The sequence below is a fragment of the Solea solea genome, chromosome 14 (genome assembly GCF_958295425.1).
Source record: "Solea solea chromosome 14, fSolSol10.1, whole genome shotgun sequence".
In the NCBI taxonomy this organism is placed as follows: domain Eukaryota; kingdom Metazoa; phylum Chordata; class Actinopteri; order Pleuronectiformes; family Soleidae; genus Solea; species Solea solea.
This window is the reverse complement of record NC_081147.1, coordinates 7,615,053-7,628,821: the sequence shown is the minus strand read 5'-3', so window position 1 is coordinate 7,628,821 and position 13,769 is coordinate 7,615,053. Positions and strand designations below refer to the sequence as shown.

Here is a 13,769-nt window from a genome sequence, read left to right as displayed (position 1 = left end):
TATTATTGAGATTTGCAGATACAGTTACGGCAAAGAACAATGTTAGTATATTGACTGTCATGTAGTCACTGGTGTCGTGACTTGCGCGTGGATGAAGCTGTTAGTCTTGTGACGTAAGAGCGGAAATGACGGCACGAGCTGCGGCTAAGACGCCTCAAATGAAGCTGAGGTGTCCGCGATACTTTATCAGTTCGTCGGTCAAAAGATCCTGAAATGTTGCGACGCACACGTCCATGGACAGGTGAGGAGACGAGTCAATAAATACGGTAGAAGGAAGGATCATTTAAAGAACAGAATTATGCAGAACGCAGTAAAACGGTGAACGGTGCTACTGCAGACGAGCAGCTAACGGTCACCCCTCATTTAACGTCAGTGTGAACGGTGTAACTTAGCGGTGACCGAACGGTATAACCACACTCGCTCCCTGTGGTTCTAGGTTTTATTTGAAGTTCTCATAAGAACACACACAAACATTGTGGCGCTCTGGAGTTAAAACCTTAGCTACTAAAAGGAAACCAGGGTCATTTTGATGAGATGCAGGTGCTGTGGTGTGCTGCTGATTGGGGAAACCCATGAGATTAACATTAGTAAAATATAGCTAGTGCAGTGAAACCTCTGCAAAACAACTACTTATACTGTCACAAAAGACCGGAGTTATTAATTGAAGTGCTTCCACTGTTTTCGCGTACCATCACTGTGTGTCCAGGTCAAGAACCCTGAGAGCCAGAGGGCTTTGGGCTTCAGCGGAGAAACCACGATAGTTACCTGGATCCAGCGCGAATGAGAACAACATGAGGGGGCCTCTTTCACGCTTGGCAAAACACAGGTGAAGTTCACGCAAAGGCCGCTACTATTCTCTGTGAACTGTAGTACTTACATGCATACGGTTTACCCTTTGGGCTGTCACTTGATGAGCCGGTGGTATTTCCTCCGTCTGAAATACAGCGGCAGGGTCCGCAAATGGTTTATGAGACTGCAGCATGAAATTGAAGCAATATTTGATCAAATTCTGCCCTCCAAGTTATACATGTAGTAGTTCAACTCCCAATCTCATTATCTGGCTGTGTTATGCTGACCACAATTATATGGTGCTAACATGTTTACATATATATGTATATATATATATACTGTATATGTGTATATATATATATATATATATATATATATGTATGTATATATATATATATATATATATATACATATATGTATATACACATATATGTATATATATATATGTATGTATATACATATGTATGTATGTATGTGTATATATATATATATATACATATAAGTCTGGTTTTAGTTGAAGTAACAATAATTTGTTTAATATGTAAATATACTGAATGTAAATTGAGGCTTATATGCAAAGTACCTTTTGCATAGCAGGAAGTCTAAGCATTTCAATTTTCCTGATCAAAGCTTAGGCCTCTCAACTGCAGATGTGACCCAAGTAAATATGACCTCATCACATCTAAAGTCACAAGAAGGAGAACAAATATTATTGGAGGTTATGCAACACGACGCATGCATTGTACAAATCACAAATTGTTTAAATTGTATCAGATACAACCCAAAAAAAGATGGTTTAGTACTTGAAAATTTAAACAATTTGCCCAATCCAATCCAAACTTTATTTGTTAAGCACTTTAAACAAACTACAGTGGAACAAAATGCTTTACAGAATAAATAAAAGACATAAGTAAAAGGTTCAAAATGAGTTAAAACAGCTTAAAATAAATTAAAAATCATAAAAAAAACACAGGAAGAAATAGCAGCCATACAATTAAATCAATTAAAATTAAAAATAATAATAAAAATCAACGGCCAAGGAGCCCAGATCTACATGGGGGGGGGGGTCCCAGTGGTGCCACCAAAAACCATCACTTCTGTCTTTTTGTCATTGAAATTTAAGAAGTTCAGAGCCATCTAAGCCTTTATATCTTAAGTCAAATTTGAGAGTATGCATCGTCCTTTCAAGAGGCACGTAAATTTGATTGTCATCTGCATAGCAGTGGAACGAGATGCCATACTTTCTAAGAATGGAGCCAAGTGGGAGCAGATAGAGAGAGAAAAGAAGGGGGCCCAGAACTGAGCCCTGTGGGTGAGAGGAGCTGAAGACGATGTCAAGTCACAGATTTTCTGATTTGTCCTCTTTACAGCGCTTTACAGCTCTATTCGTCTCCCCCTCCCTCCACTAGTTCTCTGACAATATCAACATGGCAGCATGCGCAGAAAACAGCCAGCGTGCCATCACAGGAAGAGACGTTCTACATAAGGATCGAGCCGAACAGTGCCGAACTGTTAATCAGTTAAAAACACTTAGGAACAGCACCACTGATCGCCAGCGGCGAGCTGCATAAGCTTGTTCGCTATCTAGCATTTGCCAGGCCAATCCTGGTAGGAACTGGCAGGTCAACGACGTCAGCTGTCCAGGGAGCCCGACACAGAGGCCGCAGGTTGCGGAGATTCATCCCACGCCAGCAGGGGCGAGGAGCGCAGCGACCGCTGAGCTGAGACACCTGGACCGGGCCGATGAGAGGAATCACACTGGCGTCTGTAGGGAAGTGGAGCCGGGGAGAGCACCGGGAAATAAAGAGGCTAGGCATGGCTCCAAAATCGAAAAGGATTGTGTGAGGTATAATCTTCCGAATGTTAGCCTCATGACTGAAACCAAGTGATTTTGAAGTAGATAAAACCACTGGCAGAGCGAGTGCCACATTTAAGTTGAGAACGGGGAAATTTAAGTGCTTCTAAAGTTGTTTACACTGGTGAAATTGATACACTTCAAGTGGCAGTTCAGGCTGCCAGGCCGTCCAAATATGGTTGGTGTATGCTAATGTCATGATTAGTTTTTGGAATCTAATGGAAAGCGCGATGCTGCTAGCCTAGGGGTGGTTTCCATGGGCTTGGCAGTTGCAATTGACATCACTACTTTGTTCTGCTCGCTTGTGGGGGAAACTTTGGGTGGGAGATGTTGCGTTCTGCTAATGTGAATATGTGGTTAGGATTTGACTTCGTCGACAAGCTTTCAAAGAGACATTATTTCTCCACCCCGATGATTTAAAGTCCCTGATTTTCTGGCCTGCACACTCCATTGTATTTTGGCCATCCCCATTCCGTCCCAAAATAAATTTCTTCACATTTGATCTGACATTATTAGAAGTAAATACAGTTAAAATACCATTACACTGATTTTCAATCACAGTGTAACAGGCTGATACGCAACCATGCGCTAGCTACAATGCTGTAGTTCTTACTGCAGTATTTAAAAGAATTTGCCCCAGGGCCCATTTAATATTGGAATCAGTACTCATCCCGAGAGAAAACCTCCACCAAGGCTGTTCGTTTGCCACACTGTCAATACACTCCATAATCAATTTCTGGATCACCACCACAAGTATAATTTCCACATTCCTCTTCCTGTTCATATATCAAGCTTGTACTTGTAAGGTGTGAATTTTCGCCAACCCATTTTGAGAGAAAAGACTGATCGGCCTCTCTGTTCGGTACTTACAAATGTAAGCCAACCAGTGAAACCAGAAACCACTGCTTGTGATCAGACTGGTTATTCAACTTTTTGGATGTCAACACGGCCATATTTTTTCATCTGTGCTCTTCCTGCTGTCATTTACTGAGCAGATTCTCTTTTTAAGGCTGCATTTACACTGCATGGTGCAAGTGACCTTACTCCACCATGTGTCCTGTCCATGGTGGCCATGTTTAAACTAGTGCAACTGTAGATTTCAAATATGGGTCACTTTTGAAAAACATTGTAAGCAGGTCAAAACAATCTGATTACTAGGCAACATATCAGAATTGGGCATCAAGACCTGCAGTTCAATGTAGCCTAAAAAAGGGAAACCTGACTTGTCACTAAACCAGTTACATCATCAAAAAGGCAAATCTGACTTTTTCGCTGAGTTTACACTGCATAGTGCAAGTGACCAAATTCTGAAGCCCACACTGTGGCTCGTCTCCCCAATAGAAAGGCAGATTTTAGAAATGGGTCACTTTTGAGAGACAATGTAAACTTACCATAAAAAAACAATGATATAGGCTATATCAGAATAGTAGTACAGTACATTAACATTTATTACATCTGCTAACACAAGGAACATTTGCAGTCATTGTAATGCTGTGTGTTCTCAAAGGTCACCACTCTTTTTTTCCTTGATAAATGTTGCTGCCACATGAACAAAACTTAGTTGTAGAGCCACGGTTGATATGTGGGAGAGAGGCATCTCCACTTTTGTCAGTACAAATATTTAACATTCAGAGTCTTGTCTTGGTGCAGACAGCAGGTGTGTGTGTGCGTGTGTGTGTGCAAAGTGTCTATATGACTGATTGCGCTCTATTTAGAGAGCATTGTAATATACTTGGTTCATACACAGCAGTTTTAGAACAGCCCTTCTTCACAATGCAACGCTGTGGTCTGATTCTGTGTGTTTATTGGTCGAGTACAGTGACCTCCCTCAGGGGTGTGTTTAGTGTGAAACCATTTTGCTGTGGTTTTTAATACTGCACTAGCTGCTTGACTGACAATTTACCTCCTAAACATGCAGTACGATTGCTCCGGGCTGTTCAGCTCAAGATTCTGTGCACAGAGGACCAAGGAACTTCAGCTATGTGCAGACTCACCGACATACACTTACCTCTGCTTTTGTTTTGCCAGAATAGACGTATTAACTATTGGATCTTGAGTGCACGGTAAGGAAACAACAAGACTTGTTTCCTCTTTAAAACATGAATTGTCTAGATTGAGCTGTCTTATTTATTGCAGTGGCACAAAGAGTGGCTGAGGCAATATATACTGTAATTGCAGTTGTTCTGAGATACTGTGGGGGGGTTTTGGCAATGAAGTATGAAATGAAATACCATTAAGATAATATCTATATGCAAAGATGTAAGTACCCAGTTATATACTTTGGATCAGATACACTGCATAAAATGTATCCCAAATGACATCCTTTGCAATTTGCCGGTTTCAATTTACAATTTTGATTTGAAAACAAATGATTCATCCAACTGAATGTACCATAATCATTACACTGAGAAACACACAATAAAAACTGTAAAAGCATAGACACTGTCATGGAGTTTCACTAATGTGATAGTGATATGAAGTATTATGCCTTACCTTTTAATAACTGCTTTAATTTGTTGTCTTTTAATGGTGGGACATTATTGTGATCTATCACCTGCTGGAAAACAAACCCTGTCCATATAACTTAAAACTAAAAAGGATAACAAAGAATTATGTGGTACTTTAATTTCTTTTTTTTTTAAAAGTAAACCAAACTCTTCAATTCAGTTCTAGCATTTGCCTAACCAAGGTTGCACCCAACAGGTTTATAGATTTCATCATTAAACTTCCACACAGCTGAAACAAGCTTGGCGTTCAGTCATGTATCTGTAAACAAATGTCGAGCAGTTAACTATTACTCACCTTGTCATCTGCATGTGATGTACTGTGCGATATGTCATGCTCGCCATTTTACCTGGGCTCACAGGTTTGCACTATTCTAGGTATATAAGCCTAGTACACAAAAGCAGTCAAGTGTGGCTGCATGTACCTGCAGTTTGTCAGGCTGCACTACTGAAAGTCATAGCCATTCAAATCAAATCGATTTTATTTTTACCATTGAAGAGAATTTGCTGCAGATGACTTCAGAGTTTTAAAACATTGTATGTGAACAATAAGCAGATTCCTGGGATGTGAATCGACTGTCATTAGAGTGAATCAATCATCAGTTCAGCATTGTAGCACAGCTGCTAGACCATGTTCCCACATGAAAAAAAAAGGCCAGAGGCACTTCTTTATCTATGCAGGCTTAACACAAAAGCTGGTTTGTGGCTCCTCCACTGTAGGGTCACATTACAGCCTACAATCGCATGCCCTCTGTTCTATTTAGTTATTCATGCACAGGTCTGTTAACGTTTCTGTTTAGATAACATATGGCTTTACGTATGGCTTCCTGAATTGCGGCCATAGCATGCAACACTGACATGGTATTGTAGCTGTGTATTGTTTGTATAGTATCAAATGTGTTATATACTCTTACCCTAGTGGTGGTGGTGTGTTATGGCAGTTGGCATCTTTAATGTTGCATCACTGCTTTTGTCTGGATCTAATCATACATGCGTTCTTGCCAGCTTGTCTCTTCTTGTACAAATATGTGATATGAATTGTTGCTGTTATTTTAACCCAGTTTGTCTCCTTGTCCCCTGTGTGTGTGCATGTGTGTCCCCAGATGTGTGTTTGTTGTATGTGTAGTTTTAGGTTTGCTGGGCTTGGTGATTGTCTCTCTACCACTAAAACCACAGACGCACAAACCTCTGGAGTGGCACATCAGCCCTGAGCATAAAAAGGTGAGAATAACACAGATCTTTTTCAGGGGGATAGTATAGTTGACAGTGTTACAGAGTATCTGTGAGTTGTGATGATCTGAGTTAAAACATCATTAGTAACCAGATACTTAACATACAACACAGAAAATAAGAAGGACTTATAAAACAGAGCTGGAGAATAACCTTGTTAGAATAACACCTTGTTTTATATCTCACATTGGTGTACTCTTTGAGGCTGTTTACATGCAGCGTCTAAAAATATGTGTGTGCTGGATGCTAACAACCACTGAATGTTGCACTGTGTAATGTACAGTACAGTAATGAATGGAGATTGGTGACTGTTGACACTGTTATGCCGTGTTTCCATATTACAGCGCTCAGCTACCTTGATTTCTAGAAACCATCTGGTATATAAAAACTTCAGTCGACCTCTAATTGTACATATATAGTTCAGGTTAGCAGTGGTTACTTGGTGATGGGAAGTAGGGTGGTGTGGTGTGTCAGGCAGCTGTAGAGTGAAGACAGGATGATCTGACACTGTGCTCCTGCTTGTTGTCGTCTTTGTCTTTGCTGGTGCCCGTTCTCTTGCTGATGTTGAAGCAGAGTGTGAGCCAGTTTGCAGATATTGTAGCTGGTCATGACATGCCTTGAAATGTCTGTTGTTGACCCTTTGTTCCAAGTTATTGATATGCTTTGTCCACACAGGAATTATTTTTGGCAATTGGTGATATTTTTTACAATATTCAGTTTTGAATCATGACTGGATCAACTGTTTATATGAACGCCGATCTGAATGACAACTGGATTCGACATATACCCGCCCTGTCGTTCAGAATGGGTTGTATTGGATCAGACTTTTGGATTGGCATGTTTACATGACATATTTTTATTCCGATTACTTGTTTTCATGTAAACATAGCTAGTGATGAGTACTGGAACAGTGAGATTGATTTAAAATGCTTGGGGCAGTACAGACAGAAGAATTAGTCTGACTCTGACCCACTGGGTCATTTTTTTATTAATGAGCTGGCTGTAGCATCACTTGCTTGCTGGCTTGATGATGCTCCAAAATGGTCGTGACCAAAGGTACAATGAGGCATTTGATCAGGTTCCTTGACCCATGTGGTTTTTGCATGTTAAAATGTGAAACATGTGGTAATATGATGACTAATCTGCTGGAGTAGCAGTAATGCGCTGCCGTTGAAGAATGAAGAGTAATGAACTGGTGCCACTCCTCTTTGTTGTTGCAGTATTACAATAACAACAGATTCAATGCTGCAGAAAATCCGGAATGCTCTGTTACTCTGTGAAAAGGTCACTCAACTATACATTTGATTTATCCAGGTGTAGACAGGGAGAGAAAATCCATTTTGAAAGTGCTCTCTGGTTTTGCTTGCAGCTGGTGCATGAGCATGCGCTCAGGGTCTTGGAGGGGCGGTGTAATGTTGGCAGCACCAGGCAGCGCCTGTTAACTCGACTTCCTGCCTCCAGCCATCTGACCCAGCCGTTCTTGTGGAAGGATGTGCCACTCCCTGATCACCTTTTCCTGTATCCACCACCGTTCGGGTTCAAAGGCATCCAGGCCAAAATAGAGGACCTGCTTAAGCTGGTAAATACAGCATCTTTGTCTCTGCCATTACATTTCTACTGTCAGATGTGTTATTAAATGGAGGAGGTATAATAATTTAATGATACATCAAATTTTTTTGTCAATATGGCAAATGAAAATGCTGTAACACACCAAACCCTTAAACCTCTTCCACAACCTCACCTTGGTAGCTTGTAGTCTGGCTGTTCCTCACCCAGTTTTAAGCCTCCTACACAGTTTTTTCTGTTTCAGTTAATCATACTATAACCCTACAAAATCCCTGACATTGTGCAAGTGTACCTAGAATAATTGATGCTGGTTTGAAGAGACTCACTCTGCATTTTGTAAACAGACAAAAATAAACAAATTATATTTGTGAAATCATTCTTATTTTCTACCATTTTCTCTGCCTGAAATGTTTGCACAGAACTGTAACTGCTCAAAACATACTGGAATTATAATCATGGTCAAGTCCAGTGGCAGCTCGCTAGGGCACTGCCCCATCAGCAGGGCAGACAGAAGAAGGCAACCTCTGTTAAAACATAAATAATTCAAAATATTAGCTAGCTCTTTTGTGCAGCTGCAAATCTGGCAGCGTTAGCTATGGCACATGATGACTGAGACGATTTTTACAGTACATTTGTGCCAGCAGATACTCGGCACAACTCCTAATTTATGAAGAACTTAGCAGCTGCAGATCAAAGTCTATAGGATCGCAATAAGGCTTCATTACACCACATTACATATCGGAAAGACCTTTGTGACATACTGACGTTTTCTTTCCATGCACCATCATCAAATTTGTGTTCAAGTAATGGTTTTTTTTGTTTTGCGTGTTGTTTATTTATTTATTTATTTATTTATTTATTTATATTTTTTTATTTTTTTTAAATAAAATATGCCCCCAACATTTTTTATCACCAGCTGCTACTGGTCAAGCCTAAATTCTACATTGTGCAACCCACTAATATTAATATAAACAAATCTGTTTTGTTTAAAAAATCATATGCTCCTGTCTCTTGAGCACATTTCAATGCCTAATAATTGTATCTGTTTTTGTTTTTTTCTGAAAAGCTGAATCATCCCAGACCTCTGCCAGAAAAGACATCGCATAAATGTCGGCGCTGTGTGGTCATGGGAAATGGAGGCATTCTCAGAGGACTGGGCTTAGGCCACCTGATAGACCAATTTGACACCATTATCAGGTCAGAAACAAATGGAATGGTATGAATGTATGTACCTGATGATTGTTGAGGGGGAGCAAGGACCAGAGGAGTGTAGATATAGTAACATGTTGCATTCACAAAAACCTAGTTGTCTGCTTTTGCTTGAATGCCTTTTGTGCTGGTCATCTTTGTTAATGTTAACTTGTCACTGTGTAGAACTGACAAACCCATGAGTTAATGTGTTAATTAATCGATGACTCTATGACGTGTATGCCACATAGGTTAAACAGTGGTCCTGTTGGAGAGTTCAGTGTTGATGTTGGAAATCGAACCAGCATCCGAATGAGTTACCCAGAAGGCACACCGCTCCACTGGGTGGACACAGACCCGCATACTCTTTTTGTCGCTGTGGTGTATAAAAGTGTGGACATCAGCTGGATTGCTGCTATGATCAAAAAGCTTACTGTGGTGAGTAGTGGTAATGTCTCATTCTAATTCAGTCCTGGTATTTACATCCATCCTGAGTGATCCATCACATGTGGACAAAGCTAAGAGCTGGTTCGTGGACAAAGGTGGCCACCTTTCTTTTGTATGTTTAAAGTATAACTAAACCCCCACTTCTGCAGCTACAGTGGGGCAAACAAGTATTTAGTCAGCCACTGATTGTTCAAGTTCTCCCACTTAAAATGATGACAGAGGTCTGTAATTTTCATCATAGGTACACTTCAACTGTGAGAGACAGAATGTGAAATCCTGGAAATCACATTGCAGGATTTTTAAAGAATTTATTTGTAAATGATGGTGGAAAATAAGTATTTGCCTCACTGATTAGACAAGAGTGAAGAAAGAGTGTATCTGTGATGCAAGCATGGACCAAAAGAGCCATTGGACAACATTTTAATGCCATTGGTGTTCAACCAGAGAGGTAGTAGAGACACTGATTGTATAATTTCAATACTTACTAGATTCCCATGCACACTGATTTTCATCTGAAAAAAAAAAGTAGTTTAGGGTTTAGTTACACATTTAGTTCATAAACATAATTCGTTACCAGGACGCATTAGAGGCAGCAACCTCTGCTGACTCTCTGTAGTTTGAATGGACTGTATTTTTACACTTCTCAGGGCCTTTACATTAATAGGACTGGGTATTGATTAAAAGCTTTGGATACAGCACCAATATCGAAATTCAGAATCAATACAGATTCTTAAACAGAACTTTTTTTGATTGTAAGTTCATGCAATCCATTTTTTATTTAAATTATACATTATGTTAAAACTTTCTGCTCTGATATTTTTTCCAATTCTTCCTCTTCTCTTTAAAGGAATGAGCTCCGTCTCTGATCATAATGTCCTTCAAAACTTCAGACAATCATAAGCACTGTAAGATCTCAGTCAAACTGCATGCTGCATGGTTAATGACTCACTGATGCTAATCAATATAACTCCTCAGGTACTGCCCAAGCAGACAACTTCACCATGAGCCTCACTCTCTTTCCACTCCTTTTTTCAGGGGGGACGTAAACTAGTTGGACTAGTTCACTATAGGTTGAGGTGAGGTTCACGGGCTGTAAAAAAAAACAAGCAAGGTTAAAATTTCAAGACCATGCCAATGAAAGATGAAGAAACAATAACAACAATAAAAGTTTTCAGTTCTCTGCTGAAACGCTTTTCATAATAACATAAACCATGTTTATTTTGTACCATTGCCATCAAAAAAAGAACATTTGTTAATGCTGCTTTTGCCGTCTGTATTGCTATAACCCTGGGCATACAGTTCCCAGCAGGCAGACATGCCCTTCAATACCCTTCAATTTCAAGCTGTTTGTAAGTGTGAATATACACAATGAAATGTTGAAATGACAAATGAGGGCATGGATGGATACTAAAGAAAAGCTGCAGGTGGATGTGGTTCAGTCAGTGATGGATGAACAATGGTTGCACTGTCTCAGTGACACACTCTGTGCTTTGTGTTGCAGTCTCTGTGGGACAGGCTCTTCTTCTGGCAGAAGGTTCCACATCAAATCCCTCTGGAGCACCAAAGGTTCAGACTTCTAAACCCTCATGTCATCAGAGAGACTGCTTTAGAACTACTGAAGTACCCTCCACCCAGGCAACGCCTGTGGGGCTGGGACAAGGTAACATTTCTAAAACCAGGGATTAAAATGTATCCATCTGTCTTGAAAGCATGAATTATATGAAATGTGCTTGTGTAGTTGTCCCAAAGACTTCATGGTGTCTTAAGTACTCCTAAACCAAGTTATTTATAGTTAACCATTGCATGTACTGAAGCTGTGCCCACTGTTTGTTGTTTAGGGGAGACTCCCACTGTGTTTGGTTTTGGATGTTGAAATAACTGGGGATGGGCATTTCAAGCAAAAACACTAGTCGACAGTCACTGTTAGAGCCCAAATAGCTGTTATTCTCTTTGAACTTAGGTCCTACAGAGAGGACAGTTTGCAAACTCAATTTTTCAGTCAAAAAAGGCTGTAACGGGAGGTTAAGTGGCAGATATTTTAATGTACTTTCAAGCTGATTTTATTTGTTATTACATATTTATTTGCTTTTTGTTAAGGGATTTAAATCAGGTTTGGCTCGACCTGGAACCTCCTGTGCAGCAGCCTACATTGAACATTGTCATTGTAAATGACGGAATACAAAAAACGTTTACTTGGAGGCAGGGGAAATGTAATAAATGACGAAAAACATAATAAATAAATGGCAAATGAGATTTTTCAACCAGGTATAGTGACACTGATAAAGGCTTCTGGAATGAAAAACAGCCAATAAAAACTATGGCAGTAATGTTTTCCTCTTAATAACAGTTATGGTTGCTTTTGTCTGCAGAATGTGCCCACCCTGGGTGTCTCTGCACTGAACTTAGCCAGTCTGCTGTGTGATGAGGTCAGCCTGGCAGGCTTTGGCTACAACCTCTCCCAGCAGGGGGCGCCACTGCATTACTATGACCAACTGCCCATGAGTTCCATGCTGCAGCAGAATATGCACAATGTGGACAGAGAGACTGAACTCCTGCAAAGCCTTGTGAGAGAGGGAGCCATCACTGACCTGACAGGAGGGATTGACTGTTCCTTCTGCTCCAGCTGACTTTCAGACACTTGGCTTTTCTGTTGTCAAGTGCTGTTGTGTTTTGTTTTTTTCTACTAAGCTCTTCCTGTTTAACAGCAACTGCAAGACCAAAGAATATAGGCACACAAAGAATGAAGTCAAGGAAATGGAGAAGAGGAACACATTGCATCGAGACTGAAATCTGGTCTGATAGTTACAGTATTTGTCACAAAGAGCTAATTGAATAACGAAGGACAGAAAATGACTTGGACATTATTTGGCAATTTGATTTACGAGTTACGTTCTGGAGAATCTGAAACAACTTCTGGGGATACTTGCCTTTGCACATATTGTCCCTCTGGACAATGATGAATGAGTTTGTTACTGAGTCTTATTTTTCTCTGCTACTTGTTTTACTTTCAGTCTTCCATAATAGCTGGTCTGTGAAAGAAAAATGTTACCTTTATTTTTAAACAAAGTATTTCTTGTCATTTTCAGCTGCACTAAAGCCCTTGTCATTACCTGGGTTAGGGTTTCAAAGTTTTTTAATATATAATTTTCTGAGCTGGATCTTTACATTTCATCCATTTCAGTTGTCACAAATGTTTCTTGCAGGTTTTGTTTTGTTAATTTGAAAAACAAATCAGATGCAAAAACTAAACTGTTGATTTTGTCTATCACTGTTCAATGACCGGTTAAATGAAATGTAGACTTGGATTTAATAGACACTGGATTGTCTGTCTGTGGCCAACAGTCTGTTAGAGTTTAAACTTTGAGTTAACATAAACTAAAAGAAAGATAAGTTACATGATGCACTGTTTGTTTTATATGTTTGAAGATTGTGATCAGTTTTTAGGTATTGTTCCTTTGTTATTATCCTGACATGTTCTAAGAACACACACTGAATACACCATTACACAATGAGTCACTGGTTTGGTTGTCTCATGCCTTCATTACTCATTTCATATGTAGTTTTGCTTAATATTAAACCTTGCCTTCTGATAAAAAGCTCTCAATATTTATCTTGGTGAACTTCCATTATTGGGATAATTGTGAATGGGGAAAGTTGTTAATAGTCCACCTCTGACCATGAGTATGCTGTACAGTGATTCATTTTGAAGTGTCACAAGGGGGAGCTTGCATCTTTCCCATCTAGTCAGTCCAGGACCTCACAGTTTATAATGGGTTCCCACCTCCTGTACTGCGGACTGGTATGGGTCCTTGGGCTGGACCAAACAGGGCTGTAAAAACCCTACTACAATGTGTTAATAGTGTCAAACTTTTCATGATATCATGAGAGGATTTATAAAACCAAAACAAGGCTTCATGCCTGATCAGAATCAACTCGTGCACAACCAAGTTTGTGCACGGAAACAAGGAATCTGACTTGGTTCTGCTTCTGTCTAATACAAACAAACAAACAAATACATTTATATAAACAGATGTTTTTTGAGCAGAAGATATAAATATAAATATGTATAAGTTATTGAAAATATGTAGTTCATGAAAACCTCAAATGAAGGAGCCATGATTTATCACTGTATGAAAACTTAAACACAATCATACACTCCTAAATGTCACAGTTAAAATTGTTCAATTCTT

The 13,769-nt window shown here is 39.7% G+C and overlaps 1 protein-coding gene across 2 annotated transcripts; it reads left to right on the top strand.

The window, feature by feature from the left end:
• The first annotated feature begins 114 nt into the window (after positions 1-114).
• On the top strand, positions 115-13,189 carry st3gal5 (ST3 beta-galactoside alpha-2,3-sialyltransferase 5). Of its 2 annotated transcripts, XM_058649797.1 has the most exons (8): positions 115-241; positions 707-826; positions 6,252-6,369; positions 7,748-7,957; positions 9,011-9,141; positions 9,384-9,570; positions 11,081-11,239; positions 11,949-13,189. In XM_058649797.1, the coding sequence occupies exons 2-8, from the start codon at positions 792-794 to the stop codon at positions 12,204-12,206; spliced, it is 1,098 nt and encodes a 365-aa protein (XP_058505780.1). In that variant the 5' UTR covers positions 115-241; positions 707-791; the 3' UTR covers positions 12,207-13,189. The 2 variants fall into 2 exon arrangements, with proteins under 2 accessions (XP_058505780.1, XP_058505779.1); XM_058649796.1 differs by lacking the exons at positions 115-241; positions 707-826 and adding an exon at positions 4,402-4,707.
• Positions 13,190-13,769: the final 580 nt, after the last annotated feature.